This window comes from Pygocentrus nattereri, chromosome 14, assembly GCF_015220715.1.
Source record: "Pygocentrus nattereri isolate fPygNat1 chromosome 14, fPygNat1.pri, whole genome shotgun sequence".
Taxonomy (NCBI): domain Eukaryota; kingdom Metazoa; phylum Chordata; class Actinopteri; order Characiformes; family Serrasalmidae; genus Pygocentrus; species Pygocentrus nattereri.
Genome location: NC_051224.1, coordinates 24,414,694 through 24,438,246, shown reverse-complemented (window position 1 = coordinate 24,438,246; position 23,553 = coordinate 24,414,694). Strand labels below are relative to the sequence as shown.

The 23,553-nt window shown below is 40.2% G+C and overlaps 1 protein-coding gene across 2 annotated transcripts in view; it reads left to right on the top strand.

The window, feature by feature from the left end:
- Nucleotides 1-575: 575 nt before the first annotated feature.
- Nucleotides 576-23,553, top strand: part of LOC108437998 (TBC1 domain family member 10A) — a 37,113-nt gene continuing 14,135 nt past the window's right edge. The window contains exons 1-7 of one of the 2 annotated variants that reach the window (XM_017715470.2): nt 576-1,007; nt 6,523-6,686; nt 17,340-18,281; nt 20,275-20,374; nt 20,822-20,929; nt 22,879-22,985; nt 23,210-23,324. In XM_017715470.2, coding sequence (XP_017570959.1) covers nt 17,362-18,281; nt 20,275-20,374; nt 20,822-20,929; nt 22,879-22,985; nt 23,210-23,324 — 1,350 coding nt within the window. In that variant the 5' untranslated portion in view covers nt 576-1,007; nt 6,523-6,686; nt 17,340-17,361. The remainder of the gene's footprint in view (nt 1,008-6,522; nt 6,687-17,339; nt 18,282-20,274; nt 20,375-20,821; nt 20,930-22,878; nt 22,986-23,209; nt 23,325-23,553) is intronic. The other variant, XM_017715469.2, reaches the window with a different exon arrangement.

Sequence of the window (23,553 nt, the reverse complement as noted above, 5' to 3'; positions counted from 1 at the left end):
GTAGTTGCTAGGGTGTTGCTATGCCCTTGAATGCACACTGAAGTGCCTTTGTGTATAAAACGTGCTATATGAATAAACTCACCTCGCCTTGAAACATGAAACTGCTGTTGCTCATTTACCTGCACAGTACACTTTATGAGTATAACATCATGTTATACTCATACATGTTTACAGTAATTTGCAAACCTGAACTGTTTCACCTCAACAAACTCTACACTCCCAATTAAATACACACTGTAAAACACCAGCTGTAAATTGCTTGAGAAGTGCATATTTATTGCTTAAGTATAGTCTGTATTTAAATACTACCTCTGACTTCTAACCTACAGGTACTGTTCATACACGTATCCTGTATATACTCGCCCTGCACCTATTTTCTCTGTGTTTTTGTCTTTGCACTGTTTTTTCACTCTATTCTCAATCAGTGCACCGGAGAAGCAGCCAGTGTTTTGTTATACTGTACAACCTCGACTGGTATAATAACACTAAAGTGTAATTGAATTGAATTACGCTTGTGAATCGGTCCGAATGATTCTTCGAAAAGAGCCGACTCGTGCGAACGAGTGGTTCATGACTCGGTCATCGCTATAGGAACTGAGTTTTTCGGGCGGGAGGTTAGAGATACACAAACCGGCTAACATCCACTTTTGGTGGATTTTTTTGTGTTTCGGCAGAATAAACAAACTGGGGATAAGTTATACGTTCATATTTAACGGCCATTAGTTTGTTTTCCTGTTAAAACCGAGCGGAACGAGAGAATTTACACCGATGCCAACCGGAACCCGCAGACGTGCTAAGCTAAGTTAGGATAAGCTAACCTGCAAACAACACTACGGCAGCGAAGCCGCGCGGAGGAGACTCGCGTGTTTACTCCGGATTTGTTGCCTTTTCCTCGGCTGAATTTCCATTTCGAGGAAGAAGGGAGACTTGCTAGCCGGAGCTGTGGCGGGGGAAAGCGGATAAACCCCCCCCGCTGGGCGGAGCTCACGGAACCAGCAGGACTGCGGGTGAGTTTCGAGGGCGAGTAACGGGAGGAGATCCCGCGGTCTGGGCCTGGTACTCAGACCAGCAGCTCATTAAGAAAACTGGGGCTTACTGGGTCTCTGGCTGTCACGGGTCTGCTCATTATTCAGTGAGTCTGTAGTCAATCTGTAGTTTGGAGGCTGTGTATGGATAGATAACTGACTAAGCCCCACGTTGTCCAGCCAGACAGGCAGGTATTAAGCCGGAGGCTGGCGGAGTGCCAATTTACCACCTATCACAGTCTTAAAAAAAGAAGGTTCTTCAAGGGTTCTTTAGTAAAGGAAGTTGGTCTGTTTAGATCGAGTTCTGCGTGGAACCATTTCACACCTAAATGGTTCTTTGCATTGGTAACTGGATTTTCAGATTGATGGAGAATGTGTTGCATGTAGATCTGTGTAGAACCTTTTTTGAAAATGGTTCCAAGAGACACCAAAAAGCTATTATTACGATGGCTCTATTTAGCAACAAAAAGGGGCTCTTTCATTGTTTTGATGGATCGATATGGCCCAATACTGCACCAAAAAGGGATCTTCTACTGTTATAATGGCACTGTGTAGCACCAAAAGCAGCACTTTTGTTGTATTGATGGATCAGTATGGGTCAATACAGCACCAAAAAGGGTTCTACTGTTATAATGGTTCTGTGCAGCACCAAAAGAGGCTATTTTATTGTTTTGATGGATCAATATGGGTTTATACAGCACCAAAAGGTTCTAATACTGTTTTACTTGCTCTGTATAGCGGCCAAAGGGGCTCTTTTATTTGTTATGATTTACATTTGCGGCATTTGGCTAACGCTCTTATCCAGAGCGACTTACAATTGGATCATTTTACACAGGTAGTCCAAGGCAGCGTTAGGAGTCTTGCCCAAGGACTCTTATTGGTATAGTGTAAGATGTTTGCCCAGGTGGGGATTGACAGTGTAGGAGGCAGAGGTGTTAACCACTACACTATCCCAACCACATGATGGTTGTGATGGTTCTGAATGGGTCTATATTGCACCAAAAATTATTTCTGTTGTTATAACAGTTATGTATAACATCAAAAAGAGTTCCAGTGTCATTTGAGATCATGAGATTTGGACCATTTTATATAGAACAATATACGACAGGTTCTCAATGAATCCGAATAACTGTTCCACCAAGTAAAGAACAGTTTAAGCAAGAAATGCTTGAATAACATTTACACTTTACAAAATAATCCTTGAAGAACCATGTTTTTGAAGGTTGTCGTTTAGTTAAATAGCAGTTATTATAAGTAGTTATTCTACCTCATATGTACTGTTCTAAGCTGGTGCTCAGCTCAGCCCTGTTACTTCCTCTTGGATCAACGTTGTACACTGCCTGTCCAAAAGTTTGTAGACGCTTCTTCTGAAATGAATGGTTTTAATAGTGAGTTTGTCCCCCTTTTGCTGCAGCAACAGCCTATACTCTTCTGGGAAGGGATTACACTGGAAATTGCTGTGAGGATTTGATAGAGCATTAGTCAGTATTGGAGACTTAGTTCTCGATCCCAGCCCATCCTAAAGGTGTTTGAGCTCCATCACTCCAGAGAACACTGCTCCACTGCTCCACAGCCCAATGCTTTATACCCCTCTAGCCCATGCTTGGCATTGGTGACCTATCTGCTGCTGCTCCAAAGAATCCCATTCTATTGGTCAGTGCTCTCCTATGGATTCAAGCTGTGTTGTCAACATTGGCTGCACCACGAAGGAGTTTAATTCACTCACTGGAGGCTGTGGCTAGCATAGCTCGGATGCATTGGGTGAAGCAGTATTGCTAGTTTTTGTGCTCTTTCATTATGTTTACTTATATAAACTAGGGCAATATAGAGATGACATCATGAAGCGGCACCTTGATGCTGCTTCGCCCAATTCCTTACATCTCAACTAGGGCTGAACGATTTGGGGAAAATATCTAACTGCGATTATTCTGACTAATGTTGTGGCTGCAATTTAAATTGCAATATTTTAAAAATTGAGATTCAGGCTTGATTTATTTTAACCAAGAACAGCAGAATAACCACCTATTTTGGCTTGAGGCTCGAGCCCTGAACATAGTGAGCCAGACTGCCAGTAAGTTGTGGTTGTGATGTCACAACACATGGAGGTTTGATTGCCTCTGATTGGTCTAACTCACCTACAGGCATTTCACAAACTGTCATTAGGCTCTGTTTCCCCTCTTAAAACTTCAGTTTTGCTGGTGTTCACACACACAAAGGGTTTTATAGTAAAGAAAATGGTTCTGTACAGAACCATTAACTCTCCACGACCCATGTGCACGCTTAAAAAGTTATTTGCATGGTGAAATGGTTCATTAGATTTATGGAGAACGTGCTGTACATGATTCTATATAGCACCTTTTGAAAAGGGTTCTACATAGCACCAATAAGTTCTTCTATTGTTACAGGCTTGATGTCGTAGCAGTAGCAGAACCTTTTCTGGTGCTTTATAGAACCCTATGCAACACAATCTCCATCATTCTGAGGAACTATTTCACCATGCAAAGAGCCATTTAAGTAAATGGGTCTTTTAGTGTTTTTGGTTCCATATAGAACCACTGTCTTTACTGAAGAACCATCTTTTTTAAGAGTGTAGGTTTTATTGAAAAAAATTTGCAGTTCTAGCGATTTGAAAATTGCACTTAAACTGCAATTTCGATATATAAATGTTTCATTTCGGTCCTAATCTCAACTAGCCTCGTCTCAGGCTTATGAGCTTGGAGACCACAGCCTACACCAATGAATGAGTGCTGTCACAGTGGTAAGACTCTTTTTAAACGCTTCTACTTCCATCTAAACCCCCCTTTACTTGTCATTTAGTCTGCCAGTATTGTCTTCATTAGAAGAGCTTTGGTGATGACTGCACTCAGGCAGCTCTAACTTGGGTGGAGTCGCATTGAAGGCTGACCACAAAGTGCTTGTACTGCCATTACGCAGCTTATGAGAATTTTCAAAGCTCTTAGTGTAGTTTGTTTGTTTTTTTTTTAATACCAAAAAAACACTGTCTTGCACCCGCAAAACGTACATACTATCTCATCTGTCAAGGAACTACTTCCTCTTCACTTCTTTCAGACAGTTATATTTGTCATGGGGAAGTTCAGGAGACAGATGCTAAAGGGGAAATAATAGTAAAAAAAAAAAAGTGACTCTGTTGCTTTTTTTTTTTTTTTTTTTTTTTTGCGGTACTGCCTTGAAGGTTGTAGAGCTGTCCTCCTTGTGTAGTGGTGAGGTCACTCTCGATAGTTGCTTCCATCTAAGTCAGATTACTAAACATACAGTTGACAGTTGTTTTCAATTCGTCTTTAAACTCAATCATTAAGGATGTAGTGATTTCAATCAGGGCTGTCCGATATGATCATGTTTTTTGTATCGTGATCAATAATGTCCCAGTAATCCTTTCTAAGCATATTGTGGATTTTATCTGTACTTAAACACTGAGCTTAATTGGTCCTGTGTAATTAGATTCAGTGAAATGTGTTGAACACAAAGCTACTCTGTCCTGGTTAGCAGCACTGTTTAATGTTGAGGAAGTGGTGTTAGATTGAAGCTTTGATGTTTATGAAATGGTGTAATTAAATTTGCACTTTCATATTTGGCATCCATGTAAACAAATCAAACCTCTTTGGTTGTTTTTGAGTTTTAAATAGCGCAGCAGGATGCAGTGGAACAATATCGACATAAACATAGAACCAATCAGTGAATAGCGACCTCGTTACATCATCCAACTGAGTGGTTCTGTGGCCCCAAGTATCAGTCTGAACCCGGTTTTTAAGTGTTTTATGTCAAACCATGTCTATGTAGCAAAACCCTCAGTAATGATTACCCTCCGTGCTCAGAACCGTTTGGCACTGCCGTGGAAAAGACGCCAAACCTGAAAATATGGCCTCTCTTCCACTGTCGAGCCTGTAGTTTCTCAAGGCCATACTGGGCCGTTCCTCACTGGATTCGTGAGATTGGTTACGGTTTCCTTTTCCATGTTGTGCTGCTAAATCAGAACCAGGAAATACCCAAGAAAACTGCACAAATGAGTGGCTGACTGCTAACACTCATGTTAGCTTAGCTTAGCAGGCTACAGCTTAAAGCACTACAGAACACTACAGTACTGGTCTGATTTCGGTTTTCTGTCACTTCAGCACCGATCCGTCAACTTTGGCTCTTGCTGTTATAAGGTTTGATCATCTATACCTGTGATAGCAGAACAGTTAGTCGAATCGGACCTGCACTAGGGTGTTTGGGTCTCTTCAGCTAAGCTAAGTTAACTAGGAGAGAGGAGCTGGTTAGCGTTAGCTTAGCTAGGAGGCTCCAAGTCCAGACGCCAGAGAAGAGGTTTGATTTCTAAACAAAATAGCTAAGCTAATGCTAACCAGCTGCTCTCTCCCAGTTAGCAGCACTATTAAACATTTAAACAGTTGTTGGCCAGAAGCTCAGATGTTTAATGAGTGGTTTATTAAACTTGTGCACTGTTTTCATTTATTTGGGCTGTTTTGGGGTTTGAAATGTGCCACAGCTGCCTGCTGCACTAATATAAACAGTAGTCAGAGAACATCTAGACTGTTGCATCATCCCTCCGAACTGTTCTGTGGCCCTGAGTACAGTTAGCAAAGCACTCTATGTTGAACCTGCTGTGGAAAAGTGACCTGTGCATGTTGTCAATAGTCTTTTGTGAGAAAAGACGGAAGATACGACTCATTTCTCTCTGCTGTGAAGAGTTTTTATAGCAGCAGTTTGACGAAAGAAATGTGTTGAAATTAAGGCTGTACAGTAATGTGTCCTTTGTTAAGTGTCATTGTGACATGCTTTGCAATACTGAAATCTAGAGTGAAACTGCAGATTATCACTGTAATTAATTAATCAACTAATCTAACGATTATATATGTTTCAATGTGAAACATTTAATGGCACAGGGAGCCTGATTTTGGATCATTAAACTGTCATTGCCTTTGCTTACTGTGCTTCTTACTAAGAAAGAAAATAGAAACACATAAAAAATTTTTTACTATCCAGAACCACCAGAGAACACCTACACGAGTCTTTTGAGTTTATATGGAATGTTGATAATAATGAAAAATATAATGAAAATAGGAAAATCTGAAAAGTTTTCTTTTGGGATGATTTTATCTCAGGACCCTGCATATTATGTATCCCTCCACCATGAATGGAGTTCTCAAAACTATCATAAAACAGCGTCTCAGTCATCAGGCAGTGAATTTATAACCATTTCATGTAGGAACTTTCAGTGAGGGAGCTTTTAGAGGTGGACGTCTGGTTCCTATCACCACCACTGCTAACAATTCTGCCTCACATTTCACACCAAACCGCTTTGAATGACTCTGTTTACATCATAACCACTTAATTATGCTGAACATTTTACAGGAAAGATGAAATTCCCCTTTAATGCTGTATATGAAAAAGCTTGTTTGTTTTAACTTTGATGGTTTAGTGAAAGTAAATGAGCTGCGTAGATCTGAGGTCTGTGTTTATTTTTTGCTCCTCTGCACAGGCTAAATCTGAGTGAACGCCTGCTGAGCTGAAGGGAATGAACTGAGTAGCCTTTTATCGCTCGTCCTCGTTTTCTCCTTTCCCCTCTGCTGAGTCACCGAGTCATCAGGAGCAGCTCTGTGATTAAGCGAGATAATTTCTCTTACGGCGTAAAAGTGCTGCGCGGTACGTAGTTTGTTAATGGTTTTGTGTTATTGGCCTGTTCAGTCCTAATATTGCACTGAGCTTTAACATGCAAATAAGCCCTTCAGTCCAACTCAGAGAGCTGTGAGCATCCTGGGCTCTCGAGATGTGTTTCTGTGGGTGTTTTGATGAGTCAAGGTATTCATGTAATCCAACAAAAGGAAATCATTAATTTAACGTAACACAGGCCAGTGTTTAACTGTGTTACATTATTGATTCACTGTTGTTTTTAATATATTGATTCACAGTATTTAGAAATGTTATTGCAGCATTAGTAATGCACCAGTACTCGTATATAACGGTGTAATTACAGTACAACAGTTTCTCCATATTGTCCAGCTCTATATCTAACCATTTCACTTAAAGGGCCAGTATTGTAAAATTTTCTTGTATTGAAATTTATCTAATATCTTTTCCTTTAACACCACTTACACCTGATTCACATGTGCTACATTTGCGTGGCATAAGCGATGCAGCAGTGCGAGCACTGCAGCTCGAACACGCCAGTTTTGCATAGGTACAGTGTTTGCGTTGCAGAACAAAGCAGCTAGAAAGTAATACAAACATTCACTTTTTCAGATGGATGGATGGTCACATCATTCACACTGCTAAAAAATGTAATTTATGAAAGTGCACGATATATTTGTTTATCCTCGACAGCCTTCAGATTTCTGATTAGGCAAACGTTTTAAGCCTGGTAGGCCAACTGGAAAATCTGCAGCATAGAGTGCTTAAATAGTATATTGTCTCAAATGAAATTACAAAATACAGTTGTTGAGGTTTTATTCAGTCTGCTGTTCAATTTTGGTTGAGTTTCACTGTGTTTTGCTGCTAAAATCACGCCGTTCCGCGTCACTCACGCCACATAGAGGTCACAAGTGCGAGTCGGGCTTTATGATGTTTGTGTGATTTTATGTACAAAAAACACTTTTCCCTTCTGATCATTACTGTTTTTTCTTATTTGCTGTCGCACTCATGAAATTTTAGCTATCAATCAATTGCCACATAAATAGTTGTGATTAACAATTTAATTGTCTCTTCTTGGTCATTGGTCAACTTAAATAATGTCAGTTCTCTCAAATCACTGCGATTAGGAAGTCATGTAATAATTGTGACAACCTGGTGGAAATAAACGCAGGTAACTCAACGTTCATGTAGTGCAAATATACTAAGGTCGCACTTTATTTTGGATGGTTCCAAAATTGCACTGAAAGAGCCGTGAGGGCAGTGACACCCAACATGCTCAGTCGAGTGTGGGATGAGTTTGACTGTGGTGCTGATGTTGTCCTTACAGCTGGAGGAGGTTCATACTAAGCACTTGTAAAATTACATAATAAACTTTATGCTCATTTAAACCATTAACAGTTTATTGCATTGATCTGTAACGATTTACAAGTGAAATGAATAATTTTGAAATCAGGTGAATCTTTTTTAATCACCCTGTATGTGTATTATTAGAGATAAAAAAATAAGATATAAATGTTAGCTCTATCCTGCACATAAACTCTTTTTACAAAAATGAACAATATTAACATTATGAATAAACAAAATGGTGCTTCTTGCTCAGCCATCTGCTTCAGGTGACACAGCGGTCCAGGACTACAAACCAAGAGGCTTCACAGCTTCTCAGCTAATACTGACAGTGAAAGTAATATTTAACAAACTTCAGCAGCATCTGATGGCCATAAGGTTGAAAACTTGAGTGTAAGACACACACGTGACTTTGAGACGTGAAGTCATTACCATTTTTGCCAAGCTCAGAGAAACCACTATGCACTTTACATGCACTCGCCTTAATCTCTGTAAGATTAGACAGCCCCATTGACATCTATTTATACATTAGCTGTTATTGTTTCGCCCAATAAATATTTCAGTTGCCGTATTACAGAAACGTCCTTTCTCTTGTCGTGAGACCTGACAGCTCGATTGTTCACAAATTTGTGTTACAGAAGTAAATTTGATCTTAATCTATGAATTTTCTTTCTGTGAAATTTCCACTTTTTTTTAAATTTGAACTTACTCGATCGAAATCGACAGTTAAAGGTCATGCCTGTTACCTAGCAACCGACCATACACACACATCTCACAGTGAAAGCTGCATTTTACAGTATAAATAAATGTAGCTCATTATGCTGGTAGTGAACACAGCTGCGTTTGGTTGTTAAACGGTGTTCTAATTAAAAGTAAAGTGAGGTTCCAGAGTAATATGGCATAATATAGCATCCAAAATGGTTTTATTTGATAAAAATATTAATTAAAAAACTATACCATGATTTATGCTGAAAGTGTAAGAAATGTGAGAGAAGTTTTTCACCAAAAACTACGCTATAGGTGCCTTTAATTCTTGATATTTATAACACTTCACTTTTTAAATATTGTATTTTGGTGAAAACATTTTTCTGTGTCTCATAAAAAATACTAAGCTTCAATAAGTGGGTGGATAACTTGACATTTGAATGTTTTCAGAGCTGTCAGGCTGCTCACTGCCCTCTTTCACATGGTTTATCTTTTAATGTTCAGTTCAATTTGATGTATTTAAGCAACCTGGAGCTGAAGCACTTTATATTACTTCAGGCTTAGGCCCAGTCCCTTTTCTGATTTTTACTGGTTTTCAAGTGTCTCCTTGCCTCTTGGAACTGAGTTACGGGGGAGTGGTTTAAATCTTCCCTCTGAAATGAGGCGCTCAAATAAAAAGAGCAACCCTTCATTAACAGCTCCTAGTGCTGCTCTGTAGCCGACCCTGCCAGCCTGCAGTGACGGCAGAGGAGGGTAAAGTTCAGTTCCTTACTGCTGGGCTTTAGTTATTTTTTTGGGTATTGTGTGCCTTTAAAGGGGGGCAATTATTTATTATCACCCCCCGCCCCTCCCCAAATTCTTCAGTGATATGAAGCTGAAGTCAGTTATTCTCCAACTTCTTGTTCGAATTTTCCCATTCCACCTTAAATAGAGCAGCAGTTACATTCTGGCACCTCCAGGCATCAGAACTGCTAGACTATTTAAGGTGGAATGGGAACAGGAGACATCAGCACTACTAATGATTTTCTTATGCTTGTTATGAAGAAAAGGACTATGATGCATTGAAACGACATTAAACTAAGAAAATACAGTGGTATTTTAAAATACAGTGGTAATTTTACAGTTTAAAATACAGAAAATACAGTGGTAATTTTTTTTAACAGAGAAAATTCTCACATTTGTCTCACATTTCTTTGGTCTCTTGTGCTCCATCTTGCCGGTTTTTCTGTTTTTCTCATATCACTCTGTTTGAAGTCTCTGAAAAACCTCTGTTTGGAAGGTCATGTAGCCCAAACACTTCACCCCACCGTTCTATCTGAACAAAAATGGGGACACCCCACCCCTAGATGAGAACACACACAACTTAAAATTTAGGGCTCTGTGGTAGGGGTGAGGGATGAAATGGGACTGGGCCTTAGCTTCCATATGTGGACATTAACCTCTTATTCTCCAGGGTATATTTTGGTTTGTCCATCTGAATTTATGTGACCAAATCATAAGGCCAATTATTCAGTAACTGCATGAAATAAATGCAATTTTTATTAAATTTAATTATTTACCCCCCCCCCCCCAATTTAACAGAAAATGTGTTTATGTTCACACATATTGCTCTATGCTTACAATTTACTGAACGCCAAAAATCTTAGACGCTCTTTGTATTGTTTAATTAAAATAATTTTTACAGAGCAGATCACTGAAGAGACGCCATCTGTTTATAGTTTTTCCCAGATTTGTGGAAAGCTTCAGCTTCTTCTATTATAAGGGTTTAAAATTACATCACCACCTATTTGACTGGAAAGAAGACAGTTAGAAGACCTTTTGAATGTAGCTTATGAAATATGAAAGTTATGAAATATGACCAAGTGCATTTTGGAACCACAGGTGGTCTCAAGGAGTTTAAGAGGCTGCAGGACTGAACAGTGAACAGTATGTTTTATCCCTTAACAATGTCTACATTTACATTTACAGCATTTAGCAGACGTTCTTATCCAGAGCGACTTACAAGAAGTGATTTGTCTATCTAGAGAAAGTATCTTTGCTAGCTACCAATAGCTTAGAGAGAAAGCTTGTCCTGAGCTCAGATACTGCTAGAAACAAAAAGTCACTGTTGATACTCAGAGAAAAAAAAGTTGAAAAAAACATCCTCTGGAAGAGAAATCTGCATGAGAGAGTTAGTTATGCTATGTGAGTCGGGAACGATAACTGGCCATCCAGAATCACACCAAGACTTCTTGCCTCTACAGACAGAACAATCGGAGAGTTCTCGATTGAGATGGCAAGATCATGATGAGGACCTGTAGTTGCAGGGATGAATAGCAGCTCAGTCTTGCTAGGATGGAGCTTCAGGTGGTGAGCTGCCATCCATGAAGAGATGTCAGACAGACATGCCGTGTTGCGACTGGAAACCTGTGTGTCAGAAAGCAGAAAGAAAGCATTAGTTGGGTGTCATCAGCATAACAGTGATAAGAGAAGCCATGAGATGATATTACATCACCAAGAGAGCTAGTGTAAAGAGAAAAGAGAAGAGGACCCAATACCAAGCCTTGTGGAACACCAGTGGAGAGCCTGCATGGAGAGGATGTGAACCCTCTCCATGTTATCTGATATGAGCGATCCTCCAGATAGGACTTGAACCACTTCCATGCATAGCCATTGATTCCATATCAGACTTTTTTTTTATTATTCCAAAAAAGTGAGGACAGTTCATTTTTTTCGTGAATTGTGTTGTTTAAATAAGAGATGGGCCTTGTAGGAGTCCATGCATCGCATGATGTGGTAATGCTGTAAATGCAGGTGCGTGTGAGTGTGAGTGAAATGTGAGAAGAAATAAATAGATCAACCACGACCGCTGTGAACCTGATGCGCTCAGTGTTGCGGCATGAGTCTATTCGCTCTTTGCGTTTACTGAGCTTCTCTGAGTGATCTGGGTGTTTATAAACTGATGATTGTGTTTTATAATAGCTCCCCACAGGTTCTTCATTACTGTAATTTGCTCATGACAGGAACTGTCGAGTTGACATGACACAGTAAAAGTTCGAAAAAAAGCCACAGTGGACTAGTTATAGCTACTCAATAATGTTATATTTAACTAATAACTAAATAGAAACCAACACGTCCTGTAATGTGTTACAGTCTGTCAGAATGGCTGTGTGGATCATATGAACATTATAGAGTGCTTTAAGTAAATGACATGCCACAGTTGTCCCATTATTATGTTCGCTATTCGCTGGTCCTAGTACGAAACCACACGCTTTGGAGTCTCGGCAGATAGTTAATAATTAGCAGTTGATAACTTGTGTTTTCTTTCACAACTGTGCCATGTGTTAGTGACCAGACAGACAACAGCACATGGCCAGTGTTCCTCAGACACACATCTGCCCTCCTATTATGCTTGGTAACTGAGGCATTACTGACTAAATAGGTTTCAATGGAAAGAGGAGATAACAAATCCATAGGCTAGTTAATATAGACTGATTTATAAACATATTATAAATATAGACTTGTTGTGCCATTATTTGTAGTGAATGGCGTTGATGTGTGTCTTAGATGTATAAATGGATTTTAAAAATACATTTATTTAATAAATAATAATAAAATGCAACACATCAACCCCTTTGGTGTAAACCAGGTCAGTCATGAAGGAGGTCATTAATACTGACATGACTTACATAGTGAAGACTCCAGTACAGTCACTCAGAGGACTTCTGGTTCACATTAAAACTATGGTTCTTCATGGGTTCTTTAGTAAAGGCAGTGGTTCTATATAGAGCTATGAACCCTTTGCATGATTAAAGGGTTCTTTGCATCATGAAATGGTTCTTCAGATTGATAGAGAATGAGAAAATATAACCTTTTAGAAAAAGGTACTTCCATTGTAACAGTAGAGGAACCCTCTTTTTTTAAAGGTTATCTATAGAACCATGTACAGCACATTTTTCAATAAGTTAGGAACAGAAATGCTTCTTCAGATTCATGGAGAATGTGTTGTATATGGTGCTATAGAACCATTTTCAAGAAGGTTCTTTCTATGTAAAACCATACGCAACACATTCTCCTTCAATCTGAAGAACCATAAGTTCTACATCGAACCAGTTCATGCGTAAATCTCTGCGTGGTGAATGGTAAATCAGTTTCCCTTTAATAAAGTAAGAACAAAATAATTCTAAATTTAAATGTTAATGTAAACAGTGCAGTCTGTGCTCTGTGCTCTGCTGTCTGTCTAAACTCTGCCGCAACTAAATTCTTACAATCACAGGCCTTTATTGAAACGGAGGAAAGTCAGCGTCTCTCCGTGCTCTGTGAGTCTCGCTGTCCTCTGAGAGCAGATATTCCGCCACAGAGGAGGCGCGCTCTGATGGAGCAAATAGGAAAGTGGTGAACGTTTGTGGCGACCCTCTCTATGAACAGTTAAATGGGAGCGATTTGGTGTAAACACTTCATTTCAACTTTATCCAGCTGCCCTCTGTGTTCAGAGAACTGCCTCCTGAAACTGTTTCCGAGTGGAGCCAAGCGTTCGCATAGAACAGAAACCTGTTTGGAAATGCTCTCCTGTGTTCGCCGAATTTGACCACACCAACGACCTTGATGCCGAGACACAGATGCAGTGTTTAAAACTGTAAGCATTATTTGGAAAGTGAACAGGGTCGCTGTGAATAATAGTTACTTGCTTCTCTGTTCCAACTCCATCAACGATTCAAGAGAACCTGTATTTCGAAATACGAACGTTACAGCTCGGCTCACAACATGAAATCGGACATAATTTAACATTAGCATTAGCTGACTAGCTCGCCAGCACAGCTACCGCCATGTCTCAAACTAAACACTTCTGTACTTCACATAATACACTAATGAGTGCACTTATAATGGTATATTTTTACACACTATTTAGTGAGCAAGAATGCGGTCTGGGACACGCTTATCTTACCGAGATTAATCTTCACCCAGTGAGTTTCCTCTTCACATGCTCCAGCATGGAGGATGTGCTCCGTGCCAGCTGAGCTCGGCTTTACAATTACAGTAATCGGTAATATCAAAACGTTCCTAGAAAGACGTGTAATTACGTCGCCAACTAATCGACTACTTAATTAGTTTGGTTGTCTATTTAATTTGACTAAATCGACTAATCATTGCACCACTACTATATAGAACCATTTTCAAAGTTCTCTCTATGTAGACTTAGACAAGACTTTGTCATTCAAATTAACACGTTTACACTGAGCATGAGAATGAAATTTCGTTGCCTTGGCTCAGAGTAGGTCAGTAATACCATGTAGTGCAAAGTGTAGTGCATATGTAAACATGTAAACATATGTATGTCAGTAGATAAATTATTTTTAAATAAGTATATGTACAAGAGTTTTTTCATGGTGAAATGGTTCTTCAGATTGACGAGGAATGTTGCATATGGTTCTATCTTGAACCATTTTTAAAAAGGTTCTATATGGCACCAGAAATGGTTCTGTGATTCAGTGTCAATGTCAACCCTTTTTACTGCTATATAGAACCATACACAGCACATTCTCAATCAGTCTGTTTTTGCAAATATTCCACACAAATGGTTCCACACAGAACTCATGGTTCCCCACAGAACTCATGGTTCTAAATAGAACCCTTGAAGAACCAACTTTTTGAAGCATGCACTTTGTTTTGTTGAGCAATGTAAACCGTATTAATGTGAATAGCGAAAGCTGCTGCTTTGCTCTTTACTGTTTTAAGACTGCATGCTCTTTTTACTGTTAACGTTCTAAAGGTTTTTGCGTCTCGTATGGAATTTCTATTCTCGTTGTGGTGTTGAATGAGGTCTCAAGAACTCAGGAATCTTTGTCTTTTCTGTTGACCCCTGAGTTTGTTGCTCAAGCCGTTTGACTTCCTTCTCCACCTACAGTTGCTTCAGTCACAAAGATTTTCCATCGTTTATAAAAGTAAACAGGCCCACACCTTCAGGCGTTCGGCTGCTCGGGAGGGTTATTTTTAATGAAATGGGAAGTGTTTGGTGTGACGTGGGCGAACGGGAAGGAGCATCAGCGCCGAAAATCATCTGCTGTCCTTATGTGGATGTGAATGTGGCTGTTTTAAAGCGAAACGCCAGATAAAACTTCCTCTTTGAGGAGTTATTGTTTCAGAAGGTGCCGGATGGCCTGTAGGATTAGTGATGGTGGTGAGAGGCACGACGTCTGAAATAATACTAGCAGTTATTTCTGTCCACGTTAGATTTATTACCTCTTAATCATACACACTTAAAAAGATCGTTCTTCAGTAAAGAAAATGGTTCTGTACAGAGCCATGAACGCTTAAAGAACCCTTTGCATGATTAAATGGTTCTTTGCATCATGAAAGTGTTCTTTAGATTAGTTCTTCTAATATGTCGAGCTTGACATTGTAACAAGAGAAATACCCTTTTTTGTGCTATATGGAACACTCTTCAAAAAAAAAACAAATCTGTAGAACCATCTACAGCAAATTCTGCACATTCCTTTTTAAAAAGTGTTCTATATACACTAGCAAAAAAGGTTCTTCTGTTGTTATGATGTCAAGCTTTTAATAATAAGGGAACCCTTTTTGTATATGGAAGCATATACAGCACATTCTCCACCACCAATGGTTTCAGAGAACTATTTAATCATGCAAAGGGTTCTTTGAGTGTTAATGGTTCTATATAGATCTATCTACTAAAGAACCCTTGAAGAGCCATCTTTTTAAGTGTGGGCTGATATATTTGTGTGTGTGTGTGTGTGTGTGTGTGTGTGCATAGATAGATAGATGTACATTTAATCTATTTGAAGAACACTTTAATCATGCAAAGGGTTCGTGGAGTTTCCATGATTCTATATAGAACCGTTTTCTTTAAAGAACCATTCTTTTTTAAGAGTGTAGAAGAAACACCGACGTACGTTGTAAAAGCTTTGAATGTGGCTGTTTTATTGGTGCAAGAGTGAGATATATTCATGTTCATGTATTGCATTTATAGTAGGTTATTTTGGGGGCATTTTTTGCAGTTGTGATTGAGTTTTAAGAGGCGCAGGCTATAAAGACTAAGGCTTTGTTCAAATCTGATTCTTTTGTTTGACTGTTCCCATTATCTTTTAAATGTGATCTGTATGCGACAGTCTGAACAGATCAGCTCCTAAACTGACCCACGTGAGCAGAGGAGCAGAGCTTCACGCTGCTTCATGCGGCTCATCCAGAGGTAAACAATCACAAACGCCAGTCGCTCCCAGAGGTTCAACTTCATCTTCACCAGCATCAAAGGAGCATCATGAAGCTTCATTGACTGACAGCTGGGCTCATCACCCTGAATTTATTTGAGCTGTAAAAAGGGCACAGTCACTTCTTTGGTTCATGTCCTTGGATTCTTTAAGCTTTGCTTTCCAACCTTTTAACTGTTCTGACGCTGCAGCCTCATTCTCCTATGGCCACGTTCGGACATTTCTTTCAAACACTGAGGTGTTTTAGATGAGTCTGTTCTAGTTTCTGTGCGGAAATATCACCCCAGGTGTTTATGAAATTATGACACATGTGGAGCTGGATTGACTTTAAAAAAAACAACCAAAAAAAACCCATGAATTCCGATCTGGCTGTTCAATCTAAGTCGCATTGCCGCAGATCAGATACGGATCGGATTTCAGTACCACATATGAAAGCGTCTCAAATCTGAATTGAAAATGTCAGATTCAGTGTGTTTGTCTGTTCACACTGACACACAGACACACATCTGTCACATATGAAGAAGAAAATCATATTTGTACCTTTTCAAATGTTTTAAAGCAGAACAGCAAAATAAAAGCCTGGAGGCAAGACGGCGTGTGTGGAGTCAGTACAGCTTGGACAAGATCATTTCAGTGGGTTATGGTACTGTTGGGTTACACCCCAGTGACAGTTTAGTACCTTTTCTGAGAGTGTACTGTTAAAAAATAAATAAATAAATAAATAAATGTAAAATTCATCCCAAAGTTCTTCATAGCCATTTTAAATATGATGCCATAGTTTTGCTGGTGCATTGTGTCTCACCAAATCATAGGAAAACAACATATTGTGTATATAATGGGAAAATATCCAATCAGGACTGTCATCAGGTAATATTTTGCCATATTGCCGACTCTTATTAGTAGCAGCAGCAGCAGCAGCATACCAGCTTCTCCCTTCTCAAAGCGAAAAACGCTCCTGCAGCAATGACTAAATCAAGGCAAATTTTGCAGATTACTTGCTAAGAAGATAATCTGCTAGTTTAATGCATCTGTTACTGCGGCAGTTACTAGGATCGTAGGTCTCTGAGCTCAGTTGAAATTTATTGCGCTTGCTTAAAGAAATGATGCAGTACGTCTTAAAATGTCCCATGACATCATCTCGAGGTTTCACCATGTTTCACTTTGATTATTTTGGTGCAGTTATTTATAGAAATGCGCTAAATATATAAATGGAAGTAGGAACTTAAAGGAATATAGTACTTTTTGAGATTTTTACATCTTGAGAATTTTGTTTTGGCCAGAAATTGAGTGCATGAGTGCTCTTAGAAATTACTGAGTGATGCTTACTTCTCTCTCTCTCTCTCTCTCTCTCTCTCTCTCTCTCTCTCTCTCTCTCTCTCTCTCTCTCTGTCTGTCTTCATCTTTATATCAACAGAGTGTAGTAGCAGAGGGCAGCCATGGCCGAGGTGTCCACCCTCACCCCATCTCCTCCGGCGATGGCAGAGCAGCCAGTTTCCTCGCATTCTCTCCCTTCAGAGTCCCCTAAAACCACCCCCATCCCCAAATCCGCTCTGTATGGGGACCGTGCTGTGATGGGCAACCCCACGTTACCAACTGGACTCAGAGAAACCACTGTTTCTCTGTCGTCCTCTGCAGAGGTCACTGCTGCTCCTGATGCCCCTTTTCCTACAAATTCGGAGAGCGCCGCTGCTTCACAGGCAGAAGTGACCGCAGCTTCTTCTGAGGCATTAAAGCAGCACAGCATTGGAAACGAACCACAAGAAATAGCAAAAGAACAACAGATGCCATCTTCTCCAGGACTTAATCCCAGCCCTAATCTCCACCCCAGTGCACAGGCTAATAATCCAACAGCCTCTTCAGATGGCCCTCCTCATTATCCTCCCCCTCCTGTACCTATGGATTCAGAAAATAAGGAAAATACAGAAAATGGCTCGGGCACAAACCCCGCAATCTCAGATACACCACTAGAGGTCGACAAAACGTCTTCAGAAACACAAATAATAAAGCAGCCGGATCGGAACCCAAACCCTGTTCCATTTCCAGACCCCAAGCCCAGCACCCCAAGCTCCAAAGACCCCCCAGAGTCCCCCTTTACCCCCTCCAAAACAGAGCCACCGTCTCTTATAGTGCACGATTTGGCGGCTTCTCTTGCCCTTCCTCCCGTTCACACTCGCCCGGCTCCAGATACGCTCAGCTACCTGGAGTCGGCCAGCATGATGTCCGGCACGCTGGAGTCACTGTCCGGCCTGGGGGAGGATGGCAGCTCCATCGGCTCTGATTCTGAAATCAATGGGCAGATTCTGAGGCGGACAGATAAATACGGCTTCCTTGGAGGAACGCAGTACACCGAGGGCGGGTAGGTGGCGATATAATTCAGTAACGTTTACCAGCTGAGATTTTATCCATGTTAAGATGAAAAAGTTCAAATTAAAGTGTAAATATCTGACTATCTGTGTCATGATACACATATCAATACTCTTTTTTTCTATATGGAGGTTGTGAGACGAAACATGCTGTGTGCCAGAGTTTTACTTAAGCTTTTAGTTTTATTTCACCCACCCATTATGTTCAAATGTAAGGAACAGCATTATTGTTCCTGTAAAATTTTTATGATGCTATGTTTAACCATCATCAAACATTATCTTTAGCTCAGTTAATATCAATTTAATCAGGTTTCTCACACATTACAGGTCCCTTTACAGACTTCTAATATTTCACTCGTTTTTCATTTAAAAAAATAATAATTTCTGTCAAAAACTAGATGTACAACAGTTTTCGGTTTCTTTGGTTTAGACTTTAACATCTTTGGCATTTTCTATTAAGGGGATTTGTTGATTAATACAAACAAAACATCTCTTTTCTAAGACTAAGAATGCTGAGAATTGAAACAGTATAGCAGTTTTTATGTTGGAAAACAACATCCATCCATCCATTTTCTAAGCCGCTTCTCCGTCAGGGTCGCGGGGGGGGTGCTGGAGCCTATCACAGCAGTCATCAGGCGGAAGGCAGGAAAATAACATCAGAGTTTTATTTTGGTCAAAATGTGAAGACTGACTTTGTTCAATGTTATCGTTATTGATTATAAGCGATTCTGCCATTTCACAATTGATGTGAATTGCTGCTCTCAGATCATGGTCCACTCATGCATTTGCAGTTGTTTCACTTGCCTGTGTTGTCTTTGGCTCACAACACAGGCTTTGTGTAGACCCCACAGGACCCCCCACCCCCACATGAGCATCCAGGTTCAAACACTGTTGTGGCTGCACTAATTGGTAATTACAGATACAGTACAGAGTCTGGCTGTGGCCCCTCAGAGTGACCAGACTGAGATACGTGGAGTTATTAATAGTTTGCACACAATAGATCTCTCTATCTCCTCATCTCTTCATCTCGTCTCTCCATCTTCTCATCTCTCCATCTCATTTCTTCGTCTCTCTCTCTCTCTCCTCATCTCTGCGTCTCATCTCTCCATCTCCTTGTCTCTTCGTCTCTACGTCTTTCCATCTCCTCATCTATTCATGTCCGTCTCTCCATCTCCTCATCTCTTCATCTCATCTCTCCATCTTCTTGTCTCTCCATCTCCTCATCTGTTCATCTGTCTCTCCTCATCTTTCTCTCATCTCTCCATCTCCTCTTCTTTCTATCAGCTTTTCTCTCCTTGTTTCTCCTTCACCTCATCTTTCCATAACCTTGTCTCTCCCACTCTCCATCTTTCCATCTTCTCATCATCTTCACATGTCTTTATTCAGTCTCATGTCTCACTTGCTTTGCTTCTCTCTCTCTCTTGTTCTCTCTCTCACACTCTCTCAAGTATCTCCTGCTCTTCCTCTGTCATCTCTCTCTTTCTGTCCTCTTATCTCCTCTCTGACTCACACATTGCTGAGAGCTGTTTTCTGACTCATCGTCTCTCTCTCTCTCTCTCTCTCTCTCTCTCTCTCTCTCTCTCTCTCTCTCTCTCTCTCTCTCTCTCTCTCTCCTTTATCACACTCTTATCTCTGAGTGAGTGATGAATGTGCTTTCCTGTTTCGCTGTTCCTTTAAGCCTGTTTTATTCCCATAAACCTTTGCTTCATGGTGGTTAAAATTCATGTAATGATTCATTCTGTAATGATTTACACGTTCCTTAAATATCATGCAGTCTGTACAGTTCTGACTTTGTTTTGGTCCCCAATATTAAAACCAAATCTTTGTTTACCCCTCTCTCTCTCTATCTCTATCTCTCTCCCTCTCTCTATCTCTCTCTTTCTCTCTCTCTCTGTCTCTCTCTCTATCTCTCTCCCTCTTTCTCTCTCTTTCTCTCCTGCTTTCTATTTCTCTCTCTCTCCTTCTCTCTCTCCCTCTCTCCCTTAGTGAGAAGGAGATCAGTGTGGACGTGGCGAGGCACAGAGAGATGAAATGGTTGGACATGTTCCGTAACTGGGACAAATGGGTCACTCGACGCTTCCCTAAGGTCTGTTCATTATTAACTCATTAAATTGAAAAAAAGAAAATGATGCATTATTTTGCACGAGAGAGCAGAATAACTGTTGATTCATCTGTCAATTGGTGTTTGTGAGGTCAGAAAGGCTGTATGGATCAACATTATAGAGCTTTTTTAAATGAGACAGTAGAAGCCATATCGCCCCCTACACTTCCTGTAGTTTATTACAGTCTGTCAGAATGACTGTGGATCATATGAACATGGGGGCTTTGTAAGTATATAGCACATCAACAGTAAACATTCACATTTATGTTGTCAGCTTCCTCCGTTAGTGTTTTGGCCATCATTAGCATCATTACTTATCCTCATATCCTCACTGTTTCTTAAGGAAAATCGAGGACACTGACGGTCTGTTTAGGTTGTGTTTCTGTTTTGTTTATTTAGTGTCTGTGTGTGTGAACTTGTCTGTCTGTGTAGGTGAAACTGCGATGTCGTAAAGGCATCCCCTCGTCTCTCAGAGCTAAAGCCTGGCAGCTTCTATCTAACAGTGAGGAGCTTCTAAGGGACAACACTGGGAAGTTTGAGGTATGATCAAGAGGACTCCCATATTCTACATTTGTTTTTTTTTTCCCTGATCTAACACATCTTTCCGTGCTCAATGCAGTCTCAATAGTTAGCTTACACATATAATAATATATGACTCATGTGTCAAACACAAGGCCTACAGGCCAAGTTAGGCTCATGACACAATAAATTCAGCTCGCAAAATTATTTTAATTTTCTGTTAACATTATCCCATTTCACCATGAGCTGCACTGCGGATCCCACCATGCAGTGCAACGTGATGTGTATTCCCACCCCCTTTCCAAACAACGATTTATGGGACACCACCAAAAAAACACACAAAAAGATGCCAGGTCTCTAGTTCAGGCAAACTGGTAGTGTAAAAAAAAACAAAAACCTACTGTACACTGGGAACATTTAAAGGACATTAACAAAGACTACATTAGCTGCAGATCAATAGTTTTATGCAAAACCTTTTGTTTTAATTTAAACATTAATTATTTTTATTTTATTAAACATTTCATTATTTTTGAGTCCTTCAAGTATTCATTGCTTTTTTTTGCCATTGTAGCTTTGGCATATTTATAACTAACAGTGGCCAGTTGGGGTCGTGGCAAAATGTTAAGTAAAAATTAAATAAAAAAACAGCAGGCCCATGAATTTGTTGAGATTTTTAACATGGCCTTTTTAGTGGTTGAGTTTGACCCCCCGATATACAGTGAGTCAGGTGACAGATTGGGCAAAACACAAGATAGGTGTTTTACATTGTGGAAAGTATAGTGATAAAGGACTTGCACTAGACCTGAGGGCGAAACTGTAGTATTCATCAATTTTTTTTGAGATTTTGGCTAAAATCATTATGCCATTCTGTTCTTCAGTCTGCTGTTAGCAGTAAAGGCTTGAACTGTAAATAATTTACTTGCTGCTTAGAGATGGAGAAGCAGTCTAGCCATTCACTCACAACAGCACTAACTGTTTTCAGTGTTGAAATTATAAAAAGTAAAAAAGCCTGGATATGAGGAAAACATCACATGACAGGATGTTATGGTACGAAGGGTACCATATGGCATGAAAAATAGTAATCATTAATAATTAGGGAGGCAGGTGGAAAGGTGAAGATGCAAGGAGTAGAGGTCGTAAAGGTGGATGGCTTCAAATATCTTGGGTCAACCATCCAGAGCAATGGACAGTGCAAAAAAGAGGTGAGGAAGAGGGTGCAGGCAGGATGGAGTGGGTGGAGACGGATGTCAGGGCTGATGTGTGACAGAAGGATAACAGCAAGAGTGAAAGGGAAGGTTTACAAGACAGTAGTGCGTCCTGCTATGATGTATGGTTTGGAGTCTGTGGCTCTCTGAGATTTTCGTTGGGAGTGACAAGGATGGACAAGATTAGAAATGAGCAGATCAGAGGGACAGTGAAGGTGGAGCAGTTTGGAGATAAAGCCAGAGAGGTGCCGGGTAGAAGAAGAGGTAGACCTCAGAGAAGGTTTATGGATGTAGTGAAGGTGGACATGGAGATGGTTGGTGTGAAAGTAGAGGAGGCAGTGGATAGGGCAAGATGGAGGCAGATGATCCGCTGTGGCGACCCCTAAAGGGAGCAGCCAAAAGAAGAAGAAGAATAAGTAACAATACGGATATATATAAGAAATATATCGCTGCTGTCTGAAGAAAATATATCTCCTTTTTTTTTTCTCTCTCTCTCTCTTTTCGACATAATTTGAAAATACCCGTCGCCATTTACATTGTGTGTAAATTTAATGAAGAATGGACTAATAGAATGGCCAAAATGACTTGGAAAAAAATTCTGGTTCCATTGACTTACATTAAAAGTAAAGTATGTTTTTCTTTTTCCTGTCAAGTTACAGTTTTGAAGATGTGAGGTTTTCTTTTGAGAACAGCGATATGGTGCTTATTGGTCATTAATCTGAGATTTGCTAATTTGTTTCACCCCCTTTTCCTCTGATCTTGTAGGAGCTGGAGAGAGAGCAGGGTGATCCGAAGTGGTTGGACATCATAGAGAAAGACCTACACAGACAGTTTCCTTTCCATGAGATGTTTGCTGCTCGCGGGGGCCACGGGTAAAGTGATTTTCTTGTAATGAGAGAGAAGGAAGCATTGTGTACTCCAGTAAGACATGGAGAAAACTGCAATCAAACCCAAAAGAAAAAAAAAAGTTTTTGTTCTGCATTTTTGATCTGAAATGTCTCATCAGCCATATAAAAGCTTTTTGTGTGGTAATTGTGTTGGACTGTTTTCTCCTTTGTTTCATATGTCTTTGCTGTGTGCGTCTATGTGTTAACAGTCAGCAAGACCTGTACCGTATCCTGAAGGCCTACACCATCTACCGGCCGGATGAGGGCTACTGCCAGGCTCAGGCTCCTGTGGCTGCAGTGCTGCTGATGCATATGCCTGCAGAGGTGAGAAACACGCACTGCTCTTCAGAGCAAGGAGTGGGGAAAAAATGGCGAAACAGAATCCTGGAGAATGACAACCTATACAGAAATGGGACAAATAGAAAAACGATCAGGACATGTAAACAAACGGGCAGGAAAAAATATTACAGACAGGCTTTATTACAAATGAGACCGGATTAAATTATAATAATAGCAGACAGGATGATGATTGAGGATATTTGTAGTAAATACT